Consider the following 15,735-nt stretch of genomic DNA (forward strand, 5'->3'; position numbering starts at 1 on the left):
GATGCACAGCGCATTAACAACAAACAAAAAGAGAGATTATTATCATACAAAGCTTACATTAATTACAAACATAGAGAAATATTACAACAAATTAGAAAAGATGTGTTTTCAGACACCTCTTGAAAGCTGTGAGAGTGCAGCATTTCTTTACTACAAGGGATAAGGATTTCCAGGTTTTGGGGGCAATAATGGAAAAAGCCCTATCACCTACCGGGTATCTGTTTACTGGTTCAAGGGATAGTAAGTGTATTACTCTGCGAAAGAGTAGATCACCTAGGTGTGCTGGGGCCTGATTTTTGAGACACTTGTAAGTGTCAACATATCTTCTTATATTGAATGGTTTTATTGGTCATAAATTATACATCAGCTGAGAGTATTATACATTAAAATATAATGATATAACAATAGTATCTCCTGTTCATCCAAGCGTGAACACATACCACACAAAAATGATACCAAATGATTTGGGATTAAACGCTCTGACATAAGATGTATAATAATTTACTGTTCATAGATGATTTTTAAAATAATTAGCAATTTTCTAGGTGTAAACTTTTTTTTGACTCACATGGTATACACCTGTCAACAAAAGCCATTTTGTCTGTTTCTCTTGGGTGGCCTCAATAGACAGGTTTTATTTATTTATTTATTTATCTATCCTTGCAGGGGTTACCTGGGACCCGGAGGACCTTTGGTTGGTGAAAATGAATCGTTGGTGAACTGCACAGGAGGAGCGGCGAACTACATTGACAAAGTGATTCTAACATATAATCATACGTACCCAAGAGGCACGCCACGGGTAAGTTAAAGGGCAATCCAACCCTTGTAATAAGTCCATTGGTATAAAAGACAAAAAATAAAGATAAACAGAATGTTGAATGTTTGAAAGAAATCAGACCAATAACTAGAAAGTTATGAAGGTTTGAAATATGAGATCACTAAGTCTTTGCGTATCTCAAATTGATAGTTTGGTCTGTACATTGTGAGGTATTTGCGGAAAACTCTCCCGTTTGTCATGTACAAAAATATAATTAATTTCTGTTCATCTCCTTAGTGCCTTTGCCCTTGCGGCACTATTCAAAATGTATTATGGATAGCATATTATTATTGGTCTGCTAAAGAGAATAGACCCTCTTCATACATTTTTGACAAATTTAAATGTTAGTCATTTTGTTTGTTGGAAAAATGAGAAATTTTCAATTTCCATCATTTTCAAGGAGGGTAGCAACCCTGTCCAATAATACGAGTTAATCCTTTTGCGACAATTATTCCACATTGTGTGGTTTGGCTCAATGAATTGAGTTTCAGAGCCCTACACAATATACCAGATACACAAGTAGAAAGGGCAAACATATCTGCACACACCACATCCATTCCATGTTTCATGACTATATTGCATTTGATGTTAAGACTTTTAAAAAGGAAAAGAAATTTTTAAATCTGTAAATTAGCAACATGTTGAGAGATTAAAAATCTTTGTTTTTATCGATTAACACTTTAAAAAACTTTTCGACAAAATTATCGCCCGTGTACATGTATATTGTTTTCAGAGACGTATATAGACCATGGGATAAAATGGAAAAAGGCTGCCGTTTTTTATTTTGGTGGTCCACTTCTTCGCTCCACCTGCAAATTTGTATACTAGGGTAACTTTTAGTGCTGAATTCTAATATAAATGTTAAAAACGCGTAAATATTGCATGTTTTCACCATAATAAGGCTTAATTGTGCAAATTTAAACGAGATGAATATATTGCAATTTTACAAATACATTGCACATCTATGCATAAATCTGGAGTATATAACACATACTATACTGCACAAACACCATTTTCCCATTGATTAAAAAAAGCATCAATATGCAAATCCATAATACGGCTATTTAACGGAAAATGCTAATACCAAAGCAACTGAAAGGCAATAATATTTCGTGCTGATCTAAATATGTTTCTTGCTACTTATACCACTATATCTCTATAATTTGATGCAGTTATGAATATATGAATTTTACCAAGCATGGAACTGCAAATTTGTCACTAAAACCAAGCTTTAAAGGGACTATGTCCCATTTGCAGGCCAAAAAAATGAAAAAGTTAAATTCCAACTGCATTTGAAAGATAATACTAATTTAGAACTTCCCTAAAAAAGATGGGGCTTGAAAATGTCTTCAAGTGGGAAAATAACGACTATTAATTGTCAAATCGACTTTAGGGCTATAGAGCCCAAAAGTAATAGTCTTGATTTTCAGACAATTGCACCGAATGGTCATACGTTTTATGCTGCGCAAAGATTCAATCAGTTTAATCTTGGCCATCACAAGAAGTGGGTTATTGATGTAGACAAATACTCATGTACCCTTTACAACTCTTTTCATATATGTTATTACCAAAGAAGAAAAAAAGCCAGTCAGTCACTCAATAGTGTCTGACAGTGAAGTCTAGCAAGTAAACAGTTTTCCTTGCATAATTTGAATATGAGGACACTGCTAACGTTTGAATTTCACAGATAGGACATACATGACATATTCATAATTCCTACAAAGTTCTACAGCATTTGAGGTTGGCTGCAAATGGGACATAGTACCTTTAATAATTATACTAATTTATGTAAAATACATTGTTTATATTATTCTACCGGTCAAAAAGTAGTATCTAAGGTAATGCTATTTATAAAATACCTAATTAAAAAAACTAAGCATTAACATCTATTCTTATTGTTTTCCTCTTTCTTTAAGTATATGGGTGGGTGGGGAAAAAAACCTATTTCCAAATGTCCTGAGATTTAAGTATGATTGTTGCCAAGAAAGATATATGCAGACACGAACTGGTAGTATCGCATGATAATAATAATACTTCAAATTACGCGATTCATGCGAAATCCATTGCACCAGTTGAAAATCAATGGGCCTGTCGAGGGGTATTTCTGATGTGATAGCGACTCCATAAATCCCATTTGGCTCTTCATATTCAAATCATTTGTTTTACGCACAGCTTTATGAAACACCCCCAGCAGAGGTAGCTAGGTAAACAAACATGTTCATTTGTATATTCCTACTCATGTGAAATGTAGAATTGATAAATTCAAATTAGAAATCAAACTCGAACTAATTGTGAGCATTAAGACCACTGATCATAAAAAAAGGGGGAAAAAAGAAAAAGGTGAATATGTTTACCTTATTGTAATTCTAATGTCTTTAATTAATTCACAGAAAATCTACCAAACGACAGTACCGCATGACCCGGAAGGGATTCTGGGAACTCTAACTTCGATCTTCATGACCTTTCTCGGATTACAGGTGAATTCGTTGGCATAATTGAATTATTTTTTTGGGCTCTTTTTTAAAATTTGGTTCATGTTATTTTTTCTATTTCTTGCTCAAGACAGAGCATTGTGTCTATATTTAAATGAATTGGTTTGAAGTATGACATTGTAATTTAATGTCACTTTGTAAGTAGATTTTGAATTTAATTTGAATTAGTCGTAAATGCATTGATACATTTTCACTTGAATGTAATTTCAATATTCAAATTGCAATTTCAAAATTACATTGAAGGTTTCATTTGGGGCATAGATTTGAAATCAAATTTGAATTAGATGTGAATGCTCGATACAATTTAATGTCAATCCAGAAAATTTGTCATCTACTTTTCAATCTGTTAAAATCGTGCAATTATTCACTTTTACAATCTATTGCAACTATTTTAATAGCCGCCTCTGGTTACAAACAAACACGACCCGTTAAAAATCAATGAATATCGGAGAGAAAATATTATTGCATGTACATATTTATACATATATCTTTATATTTTATAATTTTACTATGAACTTGAACAAATTTTTAATTTATATCATGTAATGTCTGCTTTCATATGTATTTATTGTATTTTAATGATTTTATCTTTATTGTAAAAAGTCACACAATTCAGCCTCCTGGCTGCAAGATGATTTTGAATAAAACAAACCATTTATATAATAGTTCATGGATTTGGAATTAAAATTTTAATGAGATATGAAGGCTTCGATTCAATTCTATTCGGATGTAATTCCAAAAATGTGTCAGTCTGGAGATTGAAATTTGGAATAGAATTAATTTGGATTACATGTGAATATATTGATTCACGGAGTGCTTTTTCTCCCTTCTCTCTAGGCTGGCAAGATTTTTCATCTCTTTTCCTACCCAAGGGACCGAATCTTAAGATTCTTAGGATGGTGTGTTGTAACTGTAAGTACTTGACGAATATTCCATTCCCGAACACAAGAGGGCTTATCGTACCTTGGCTCTGTAACATGAGGAGTTACAGTTGATTGCATCTCCGTAAAAGTTAATCGTATCTCTTTCAATTATTCATAGCTTTACAGTCAATTTGCAATCCGTTGTGTAGGAGGGAAGAAGAAGTTAAAAGTATATTCCCTGATGTTCCCAAAACACTCTTTCAATTTCATTCATCTAATTTGTTACCAAATTTCTCAAGATTAAAGTGTATTTCAGTGTGATAATGCATGTAGCTATAAATATGGTAAATGGAGCTTACAAATAGAATAGCAAAAGCTAGTCAAGGCTGGCCTCGTTTAAGATAAATAAATCTACAATGTCTGTATTAGCACTTTACAGGTCAATTTGAGGTTTTATTATCGTCAGTATAAACAAATGTATACATACTGGTACATACATTACATAAACAAGAATAGAGTTCTGCTTTGAGTTAAAAAAAAATATATAAAAAAATAATGATTTTCTCTCCAAAAATAAATTATTTCTTTTTAAAGTAATTTCTCCTTGTGTGGAGGATCATCATTTGTTCTGGGTTTTTGGGGGGGGGGGGGGGGGGGGGGGGGGGTAGATATATATATATATATATATATCTGTTTCAGTGAAACAGCATGCATTTGGTCACCACAGATGTGCACAGACATGTTCATGATATTTCCTTTTGTATTGGTGCAACGGGCGGGAAAGTTCAATTTGTGATTTGTGTCTCATGAGTCAATGTACCTCTGTGAACATATTAATAGTCTACTCTGCTGCCCCCAAACCCTGGAACAGGCTTCCTCCTCACCTAAAATCATCACAAACAGTAGAATCATTCAAACAGAGTTTGAAGACATATCTATTCTGAAACCATATGTATTCATTGAAGTCACACTATCACTGCTTGGTAAGTTGTATATATGTTTAAAACTGACACAGGGATGGCATCTCAAAGTGCTCCACATGTAGTGGAAAAGACGATAAATATATTGGAACTTTACTACTATTATTACTACTACTATTATTACTACTATTACTACTACTACTAAATGTACTACCACCACCACTATTATTATTATTGTTGTTGTTGTTGTTGTTGTTGATTTCATTTGGTTTGGTTTAGTTCTCTGACATATTTCGGGTTGATTTGATTTGATTTTAGGGCGTTATTGCAGGTGCCCTCTGTGGTTTCTCTAAGGAAGATGGGATTATTCCAGTCAACAAAAATCTATGGTAAGACAACATGTAATCACTATTCTGATTTCGTACGTCCCATTCTCGTGATCACGTTATCTCAAGAACTAATTGATGGATTACCACCAAACTTAGGTCATGTATGTAACTTGCAGAGCTAATGAATTGATTAGATTTTGGGGTCACGAGATCAAAGGGCTCATTACGTATGCAAAAATAGCTCGTGATCGCATTATCTCAAGAACCGATTGATGGATTACTGCCAAACTTGGATCATATATGTATCTTGTAGAGCCAATGAACTGATTATATTGTAGGGTCATGAGTTCAAAGTTCAAAGGGTCATACATGAAAAATAGCTTGTGAAACTATATTCTGAGAACCTGTTAATTGATTACAATTAGACTTGAATTTGAAAAAATGCTTCTGTTTTGGTTTGTGAAATCGCTCTATGGCGAAGGCATCATTTTCGACTTTGTGCAGTCAAAGTTCCATCTAGTTTTATACTAGATTCTAGACCTCTATTTGGTCAAATGAAATTCTTCACCATCTCCTGGGCATTAAAGAATAAAAAATTTGACCAGGCATAGTTCTACTTGCACGTAGAATGCAAGGATACAATAGATATGCATGAGGATTGCACTTAAGATTTTACACTTCCCTGCAAATGATTTCCTTTGTAAAATCCTGTTTTTGAGCTTTCTTTTTAAAATAAATTTGTAATGGGATTTCTCCTTAACGAGGAGGGCAATGAATTCCGTACAACACTTCCAAAACTGGGAATCGATTTTTGTTGATAACTCGATGTTACAGTTCTTTCCATTTGCGAGGTTCCATTATGCAACGAGTATTATAATCATGATCTTGATGTCTTTGCAGGTCTGTTTCGTTTATACTTGCCACGGCCAGTATGGCCTTCTTCCTCCTGGCTATCTTTTACTACCTGATTGATGTCCAGATCTGGTGGACTGGGGTTCCTTTCTACTTCGTCGGTGAGTCCTTTAAACCGTTTTCAACAAATAATAATAATAATAATAAATAATAACGATGTCTCTAAGCACTTTACAGATATATTATTACCCCGGTTATTGGATTCAGGCTTGCCCGCACACAATGTATGCACATTCTCCAATACCTGGGGAGCATTCAAGCCAGGCTATATTTTACAGACGCTCACAATGCTGAGCAAGCTACATAATCTTTCGCATCCTACCGGGTACCCATTTAACAACTGGGTGGAGAATGGCAAATGTAGATTAACGTCTTGCCAAAGGAAGTTAGTGTCGGGCTGGGATTTGAACTCTGTACCTTTTAATCTGCAGTCAGGTGACATATCCACTAGACCATAAAACCTCTGCAAAGTCAATTCCAACTATTATCAAATAACATTTACAGAGAATTTTCTATTTTAAATGAAGAATATCATAGACACTGTAATAATTTATGAAATATTGAATTTTATATACTTTGTTCTGGAATGACATAGAAAGTCAATTTGTGGGCATTCTGTAACAAAGCTATTTATAGTTTATGAATGGTTGATCGAAAACTTGACTGTCATGAAAGTTCCTCATAATGACTCATATTAGTTTATATCATTTATTTGTACATTTTTATTAAAATGCCTTATAATATTTCTCAAAAATGAAAAAAATCTCTGAAGATGTCATTTCATAATGTTTGACCAAAATGAGAGGTGTTATGGTCTAGCAGGTACTTCACTGGACTGTGGATCACATGGTTCATGGTTCGAATCTCAGATCAGTACCAATGTCTTTTGGACAGACATTAATCTATATTTTCCACTCTGTGAAAAGGATGTCTGGTGGGGATACTCCCTAGGGGGTGGAGCGTGTGCACATAGCAATCGAATCATATGACCAGGATGATATTAATAAAAATGTAAAGCGCTACAAAAATGTGACTATTATTAATATATTAGTAGTAGTTACAGTAAAAGTAGTAGAAGTAGTAGAAGTAGTTGTAGCAGTAGAAGTATTAGTAGTAGTAGAAGTATTAGTAGTAGTAGAAGTATTAGTAGTAGTAGAAGTAGTAGTAGTAGTAGAAGTATTAGTAGTAGTAGAAGTAGTAGAAATAGTAGTATTAGTAGTAGTAGTAGTAGTAGTAGTAGTAGTAGAAGTAGTAGAAGTAGTAGAAGTAGCAGTAGAAGTAGAAGTAGTACATGTAGTAATAGTAGAAGTAGTAGTAGTAGTAGTAGTAGTAGTAGTAGTAGTAGTAGTAGTAGAAGTAGTAGTAGAAGTAGTATTAAATAGTAGAAGTATTATTCTTATCTTTATGATAATGATGATTATGAAAAGGTGCCTTCCCTTCATTCCGATCTCTCTCTATGTGCCCATAGGTATGAATTCCATTGCGGTGTACTGCGGGTCAGAGGTACTTGGTAAATACTTTCCCTTCTGCTGGGAGCCGGTCTTCAACACACATGCAGAACTCTTGGCCATGAACGTTATCGGCGCCTCTCTCTGGGTACTCATCTCCTACTACATGTACGCCATTGACTTCTTTGTCAAGATATGACCTGCGTTCGCTCCTGCATCGTTTATCACCAGAAATAAACATTATTGACTCAGTTAAAGCTAATCTTGAGCCCTGGTATTGGAAACGTAATAAACCAGTGAAATAAAATGAAATGCACAAAAATTACAGGGCATCATCTTCAATAAGAACCACAACTCCCATTTGCACATACCGGTAGTGACCTGTGTTAAGCACATGGTGTCAGACCTACTTACCCGGATTTCCTTATCTTTCTAATTCATGCTCATTACTCAGCCACTATACATTTTCTACCAAAATTGTTCGGCACATGTCATTTATTTGTAATCTTGAACATTCAGTGTATTAAAGTTTCATTGGATTCTTTGATAATTTAGTTTCTATATCTACCAGAACTCAACCTAAGCTTTATATCTGTGTCAAAGTATAGGATTGGTAGCCCTTCTGGCCCTCTTGAGAGGATTTGGTAATGGTTTAACTCTTTACATGCCGCAAAAATAATCTCCCTGTGCCACATTGTATTTATCATGGGATAGATATATGAAGGGCTTCAAGGTTATCTAACTGTGTCCAGATTAATCTTAAACTATACTATTGTTAAAAGGGTTGTCATTAAGCTAATCTAAACCCAAAATGGGTAATTTTGCAAAGCCTTGGGTGTTGTAACAAACAATCCTTTCATCAATTGGTGCCTATTGTTTTGTGTGAAATGGTACGTGTGGCAAACGAGCATCCGTACAGAGAGGCAAAGAAAGCAACCACAGTGTAAGGCCTGTATAAAACATGTGTGTAAAGTTAATTTGGCACTCAAGATATTATTTTGTCTGTTTTGAGCCAGAAGGCTTTTAACGCTGTATTAAAATATATGAGTTAATGCCCTAATGGCTCCCAAACAGAAGATGAAAAGCATTAACATCCATGTGAAGAGTTATTTGCAATAACAAGACTCACTGACTTTTCTGTAAAACCCTTTCATTAAAGGGATCTGGTAACTTTGTCTTAGATCCTTTAAAAAAAATCCTTGATTTACCCCATGCTGCAATGATAATTAGGAACCTTTAGGTCAGTCAGGAACCCATGACTTTTACAAGCCGATCGCCTGTCTGATTATCAAGATATTTATGATTGAAAATCAAAATTAGATTTTGCGTTTGCCAAACGGTTTTGATAACACTACAGTCTATTGGGGAAGTATGGTATAACCGGTCACTCAAAGGTTTTTACTTTTTTGAGGCACCTCTTGATCATTTTGAAGTGCAATTTTTTAGGGCTTCAATATAATATCATATCACAGACACTGATAACACGTAGGGGCCGTGCATCTCAGATTTAACATTGTTAAACGATCCCTTTAACAGAGAAAGATAATTGTGTGCTAAAAAGCATTTTTGCATTGTACTGTATTTAAATTGTAACTCATTGTATATGTACAGATTACAGACAACTTTATATTAGTCTATTGATGAAAGAACTTACCAAAGATATTAATATTTAAATTTAAACAAATAATTTTGATTTTAATTAGCCTATATATATTTAAGTACTTCCTAAACAAATATTTCAGTATGTAGTTAAGATATGTATTTGGACTACTTTAGTGTTTATTCTCACATGATTTAAAGATTCCTTTTGCAGCCAACATCAAATTCTGTAGAACTTTGCAGGAACTATGAATATGTCATGTATGTCTTATCTGTGAAATTGAGTGACTGACTGACATCATTTTTCCTTTGGCTGTAGCAGGTACATGAGCATTTGTCTATATGCAATAACCCACAACTTGTAATGGCCGAAATTAAACTGATTGAATCTGTGTGCAGCACAAAACGTACGACCATTCTTTAAAGGGTCTGAAAATCAGACTATTACTTAGGTAATTGCAATCACTTAAGTAGATTCAACAACTAATGATAGTTATTTTCCCACTAAAAGCCATTTTCAAGTCCTTTCATTTTGAGGGAAGTTCTAAATTTGTATTATCTTTCAAATGGCGTTGGAATTTAACCTTTTCATTTTTTGGCCTGCAAATTGGATATAGTACCTTTAAGTAACCACTGTTTTTTAGATACTGTCGGGTATCCTTTTTTCAGTCCTAGAAAGTTCTGTGCAGTAACGGGGAATGGAAATACAATGTGGGATATTCCTTCAAAGTAAAAGAATTGGAAACCAAAATTTCATGATATTGAAAATTCTGTTAGATGATTTGATCATATGCATTATCAGAAGGTTATTGTACGGAACACCATGAGGAAAACCCGATTCTATAATTAGTCAATAATAAAATCAATATTTATTTAGTAATACCATTCACACGTTATGAGTTGATTTTTAGAATGAAGTTTGTCAATACAATGATACCTCAGTCATACTGCTAAACCAACTCAACTTTGTTTTTAACTGACCGATTCTGATAATGATATACAAGATTTGAACGGCGCCAATTCACCACATCAATTTAAATCAGACGCTCAAATACTTCCTGTCAATTTAAGGTAATGTATTTTCTTTTGGTCCTGTTAGCGGTCTGGTTTTGGTCTCCTTCGTGTAAGTAGGACATTAGAGTAGTTTGACAATCATTGACGAAAAAAAGATGAATTTTATTTTTATACACATAATGGTACATATTGCTTATACAGGCTGACTTTTATAATGTTTGCAAATTCTTTTAAATTTAAAGGGATATTTACCTTAATTTAAAAAAAGTGAATGTATATGATAAATAGCAATCCATTATACATCATCGCACAAACTCTGCAATCTCTTGTCATGGCTTTAATTATTGGCAGTATTAACATGTAAAAATTACAGATTTGATGCTTTATGTCGTAAATGTACATCTTTAAATATATACATGCAATCTTTTAATCTTTAAATTTAGATCTAATACTTTAGTGGAGAGTACTTATTGCTCTAGATGAAATGTAGATGATTTCACTGCCATTTTTTAAAATCACATTGTTAATATTAAATGCTTTAGCATGAGGGGTTTAAAGTTTTTATCCTCATTGTATTTTAAGACAATGCTTGCCAATTTTTTTTAAAAGTGACTTGAACTAATTAGACATCATTAATCAGGTGTTTTATTTTTGTACACATCGTTTGTATAAAGCTTTTTAGACTGTGCTCAATAGGAAGGTATAAAAAGAAAATTCCTTCATTTTCGTGGGGGGGGGGGGGGGGCTTATGTACAGTGTAGTTGGTTGTATAATTGTTTTGTATCATTGTGAATTTTGTTTGACAGCATATCTTATGTAGTCTGATAATTTATTATCATTTTCTTGATTGGATGTAAAGATATTCAATATTTCTTTCATATTGTGAAAGTATTAGCTTCCATTTTTCTTTTGCAATTTCAATTCATGTATATTTAGATTTTTCAATTCATTGGCATTCAAACCTTAAAACTCACTTAAATGAATGTTAATGATATGGCACGAGAATGTATATGCTGTCTTAACCCATCATTTACTTAATGGAATACTATGGAATATTAAGAAATCACCAAGAGATGGAGAATTTTTTTTTATTGGGGTCATTGTTTTGTTTTAACCCTTCTGAGTGACTTGCAACTGATCTTGTTATTCTGAATAAAGAAGTTTAGATAAATAACATAAAATGAATAAATAAATTTTGTTTTGAGGTAACCAAAGATGTTGTTTAGTGAAAATGTTTGTATTTGTGATTTGACTAGCTTCTGTGTTATCTTGAGTAAAGAACGTATATTCCGTCATCTTTGAAACTACCCTAACATCAGTATATATCCATTTGGTCTTACAAAAGATGTGTTTCCTATAGTTAAGTGTTTGATTCTATTTCATCTTTCTCTTCTTCTTCCTTTTCTTCCCTTCTCCTTCTACTTCTTCTCCTTCTCTTTCTCCTTCTTCTTCTCTTTCTTCTTCTTCATATTCTTCTTTTTTTCCTTCTCTTTCTTCTTCTTCTTCTCCTCCCTCTTTCATCCTTCTTTTTCTTTTTCTTCGTCTTCCTCCTCTTCCTTCTTCCTCTTCATCTCCTTCTTATAATGAGATTTTTACGATTTAAAAATGCAGGATTAACCTGAAGTAATTTAATCATGTAATACTTCATATATGCATGAAAGATATAGTAAATTATGTTTTGTGTTATTTGAATGCATATAAATAAATCGGGTTGATACCCTGTCTCATGACTTTTTTGTCGCTTTTATTGTTATTTTATCTCTATCCTGAAATCCTGATGCCCTAGTATTTACGGTAATGCAAAGTTTTGGGAAATTTTGAAAATTGGTTGGATAGTAGTTCTTTAAAATGTTGATATATTTGGATACCCCTGTGGATGTATTGCAAGCACTAGAAAATTGAGCCCCTAAAGCACTACTGCTTTCGAGAAATTGAATAATCAAAATCTACCGGTGCTCCCGGTAAATATCAAATATTTCAAATAGCGCCTAAGGCCATTCCATGGTAGCTGTGACCATGAAATTTCAGAAAGATACAGTTCTGATATATAATTTCCAAACGGGAATAGCAAATCGGGCGATTTTAGTCAAGAAACATTGTTTTAAAGTTAAATTAATGTCAGTCTTGAGAGGGAGCTATACAACATATTAAAGTAAAGAGTTTATTATTTACAATTTCATCACTTGGACTCGATTTCAACCGTGACAACGATCATTGAATATTGTAAAATCGCATGTGCTTCCAATATGTTCATTTGAAACTTGCTATTTTGCTCATCTCCAACATAAAGAGAGACAACATTGTGCTAGATTAAGGTATGTTTTTGTCCGACAAAAGTACAGAGAAAGTGCATATCATTTTGTATATCATACTTTTTGAAAGGTTACCCAAGTGACTCCCGGGCACCCCAATGGGGGGGGGGGGGGGGGAACAGAATTCAGACAAGGATTAAGAGGTACAACGAATTGTCTTCTTTCTCTAATAATTTAATGAAACGTCAAAGCTAAACTCCCCCTCCCTGCACCCACCCCCCTAGGGAGCGCGCTTTGCGCGCTCTTTAAGTGATTCGCACGCTTCGCGTGCTCACTACCGCCCGCGAATTTTTTTTCCATACTCGAGAGAGCAAAAATCCCATGTGCGCATGCGCGTGGACTTATGATTTCTCTGCTACTTCCCATACGAAATGTACATGTATTCGCATGTACTGTGCACGATTCGCGTTCTACGAGTAAACGATGGCATAGTAGTCTTCAAACACAGACTCTGCTTTGCCAGTTTGACAAATCAATATGCGTATGTGTCGCGATGTGCTTATTCAAGTCTGTGTAGTTGTATGATTCAGACCCAGTAGTGCATATGGAAATACATTGCAACTTGTATAGAATGGTATAGTAGTCTGCAAGCACAGACGCTAATCTGACAGTTTGACAACATACTAGTAGTGTGCTGAGAAGTACTTTATTCAAGTCGCCAACTTGTATAGAATGGTAGCGTCTGTGCTTGCAGACTACTATACCATGCTATTCAATTTGGGATGCATTTCTGTAAGCACTAAAATGTCTGAATCATACAACTACTCAGGCTTGAATACTAGTACTATTGCTACGCACGATATATGCGTAATTGTTTTGTCAAACTGGCAAATCAGAGTCTGTGTTTGAAGACTACTATGCCATCGTTTACTCGTAGAACGCGAATCGTGCACAGTAGATGCGAATACATGTACATTTCGTATGGGAAGTAGCAGAGAAATCACAAGTCCACGCGCATGCGCACATGGGGTATTTGCCCTCTCGAGTACGGAAAAAAAATTCGCCTACCGCCCCCCTAAAATGAAATCCTGGCTACGCGCTTGTCAGCAGCGTTCGGAGAGCTCTTCCGGTGCTATGCCGGGGCTGTATTTAAGCGTTTTGTAATTTATAATAATCATTACTTCGAATGTTTCCATTCCACAACTCGAATTAGAGACACAGGAAATAAGGGTGTGGTTGCATGCAATAGGGTACATCGAATGGCGACAAAAAAGGCACAGACAATGGGCAGGGAGGGAAAAGGGAATGTGAAAGGGGAAAAAGATAGGACCCCATCTCATCACAATTTCCCCTAGACGATGGCCTCGAGTCGCATACATCATACACCTAGTTTATACAACAGTGCCCACTCCACCCCCCTCCCCGCTCTTATGATACCAGTCCCCCCTCAACGGTTTTTGTTTATTTATTTATTTATAACACATCTTTAAAAAGAAGGGTAGCCCAATCAGCAAACAATTACTGGTTTTCGTTGAGGCCCTTCATGACACAAACAAGTATATACATTTCATCAACATATCAATATATAAATAAACATAAAACATTACAAAATTCGATTTTAACAAACAAGAACTTGCAAACCAGGTTATAAATAAGGATTTGATTATAAAGAATAACGAAATGAGTAAAATGTATATGATACCAATATAAAATTATAAATAAATATAGAAAGTTACAAAATACGATTTAACAAACAAAAATTGCAAACCAGGTTATAAAAAAGGATTTGAACATAGAGAATAACGAAATGAGTAAAATGTATATGGTACAAATTTGTAAATGCCATATATCCTATTAAAGCAAACAGTAAAAGGTTATTAAAAAAAACAACAACAACAACAACAACAACAGCAACATACAACCACAATAACAAACCAACAAGAGAAAACAAGAAGAAGATATGATAAAATATATAAAAAGAGGAGAGAAAGAAGAGTTATATCATACCATAATCATATTAAAACGTGGATGTCTTTTGCCATTTTGCCAATTCTTGTTTACATGGTTTCATATTGTTTATAAATCGAATACGTTCGGGTAATTTATTCCAGTTTGATGGACCTGTGACAAGAAATGACTTCTGATAAAAGGTTGTACGAACATGTGGCATCCTAATTAGCATCTTATTTGTGCTCCTTGTTGTTCGAGATGATATCGCTTCAATATAAATAAACTTATCACCTAGTACTTCAGGTGCAGCTTTATGTAAGCATTTATGAATCATGCAACAAGATGCTCTAAAAAACAGATGATCTACTTTCGGCCAGGATAGAATTTCAAACACTTGTTCAGATGGAGTTTCCCAGGACAAACGAGATATCATATATGCTGCCCTCTTATGTAGTCTTTCCAGTTTACTATGGTTTGCTTCAGATCTCCCAGACCAAACGGTACAACAGTACATTAAATGGGGCACTACAAAAGCCCAGTACAGTTTGTTCAATTGTGCTTTATCAAAATAATGTTTACATCGACGAATAGTTCCTAATTTCTGTTTCACAGTTAAAGCAATACTTTCGATATGTTTTTTAAAGTCAAGACTGTTATCAATTATGACTCCCAAACATTATATGTATATACACATTCCAATTGGCATCTATTTAATTCAATCGACAGCATATTGTTATCTAATGATCTAAGCTTTTGCTTTGATCCTAGCAGCATCGTTTTGGTTTTATCACTATTCAAAATCAACTTATTTTTATTTAGCCAAGAATTCAGTTCACCAAGAGCTTTGTCAGTTTGAGTTCTACCTCTTGCTTAGTTTTTCCACATACAGAAATAGTAGTATCGTCCGCATACATATAAACAATGCCATTTGAGATGGAGCATGGGAGGTCATTAACAAATAGAGTAAAAAGGAGCGGGGCCAGGATGGACTCTTGTGGAACTCCCATTGTTATATTCTAAATGTTGATTTTTCTTTCCCTAATGAGACAAATTGTTGGCGATTTTTCAAGTATGATTGAAACCATTTAATTACATGCGGAGAGCAACCATATTGATGTAATCTATTTAAGAGGAGAGAG

At 34.3% G+C, this 15,735-nt stretch overlaps 1 protein-coding gene across 3 annotated transcripts in view; it reads left to right on the forward strand.

Annotated features, from left to right (window-relative positions):
- Positions 1-9,030, forward strand: part of LOC584064 (heparan-alpha-glucosaminide N-acetyltransferase) — a 30,256-nt gene extending 21,226 nt beyond the window's left edge. For all 3 annotated transcript variants that reach the window (XM_783945.5, XM_011676053.2, XM_011676056.2), the window contains 6 exons: positions 667-799; positions 3,208-3,294; positions 4,147-4,221; positions 5,411-5,481; positions 6,322-6,434; positions 7,802-9,030. In XM_783945.5, coding sequence (XP_789038.4) covers positions 667-799; positions 3,208-3,294; positions 4,147-4,221; positions 5,411-5,481; positions 6,322-6,434; positions 7,802-7,980 — 658 coding nt within the window. In that variant the 3' untranslated portion in view covers positions 7,981-9,030. The remainder of the gene's footprint in view (positions 1-666; positions 800-3,207; positions 3,295-4,146; positions 4,222-5,410; positions 5,482-6,321; positions 6,435-7,801) is intronic.
- Positions 9,031-15,735: the final 6,705 nt, after the last annotated feature.

The sequence above is a fragment of the Strongylocentrotus purpuratus genome, unplaced genomic scaffold (assembly GCF_000002235.5).
Source record: "Strongylocentrotus purpuratus isolate Spur 01 unplaced genomic scaffold, Spur_5.0 spur5_scaffold_10, whole genome shotgun sequence".
NCBI lineage: Eukaryota > Metazoa > Echinodermata > Echinoidea > Camarodonta > Strongylocentrotidae > Strongylocentrotus > Strongylocentrotus purpuratus.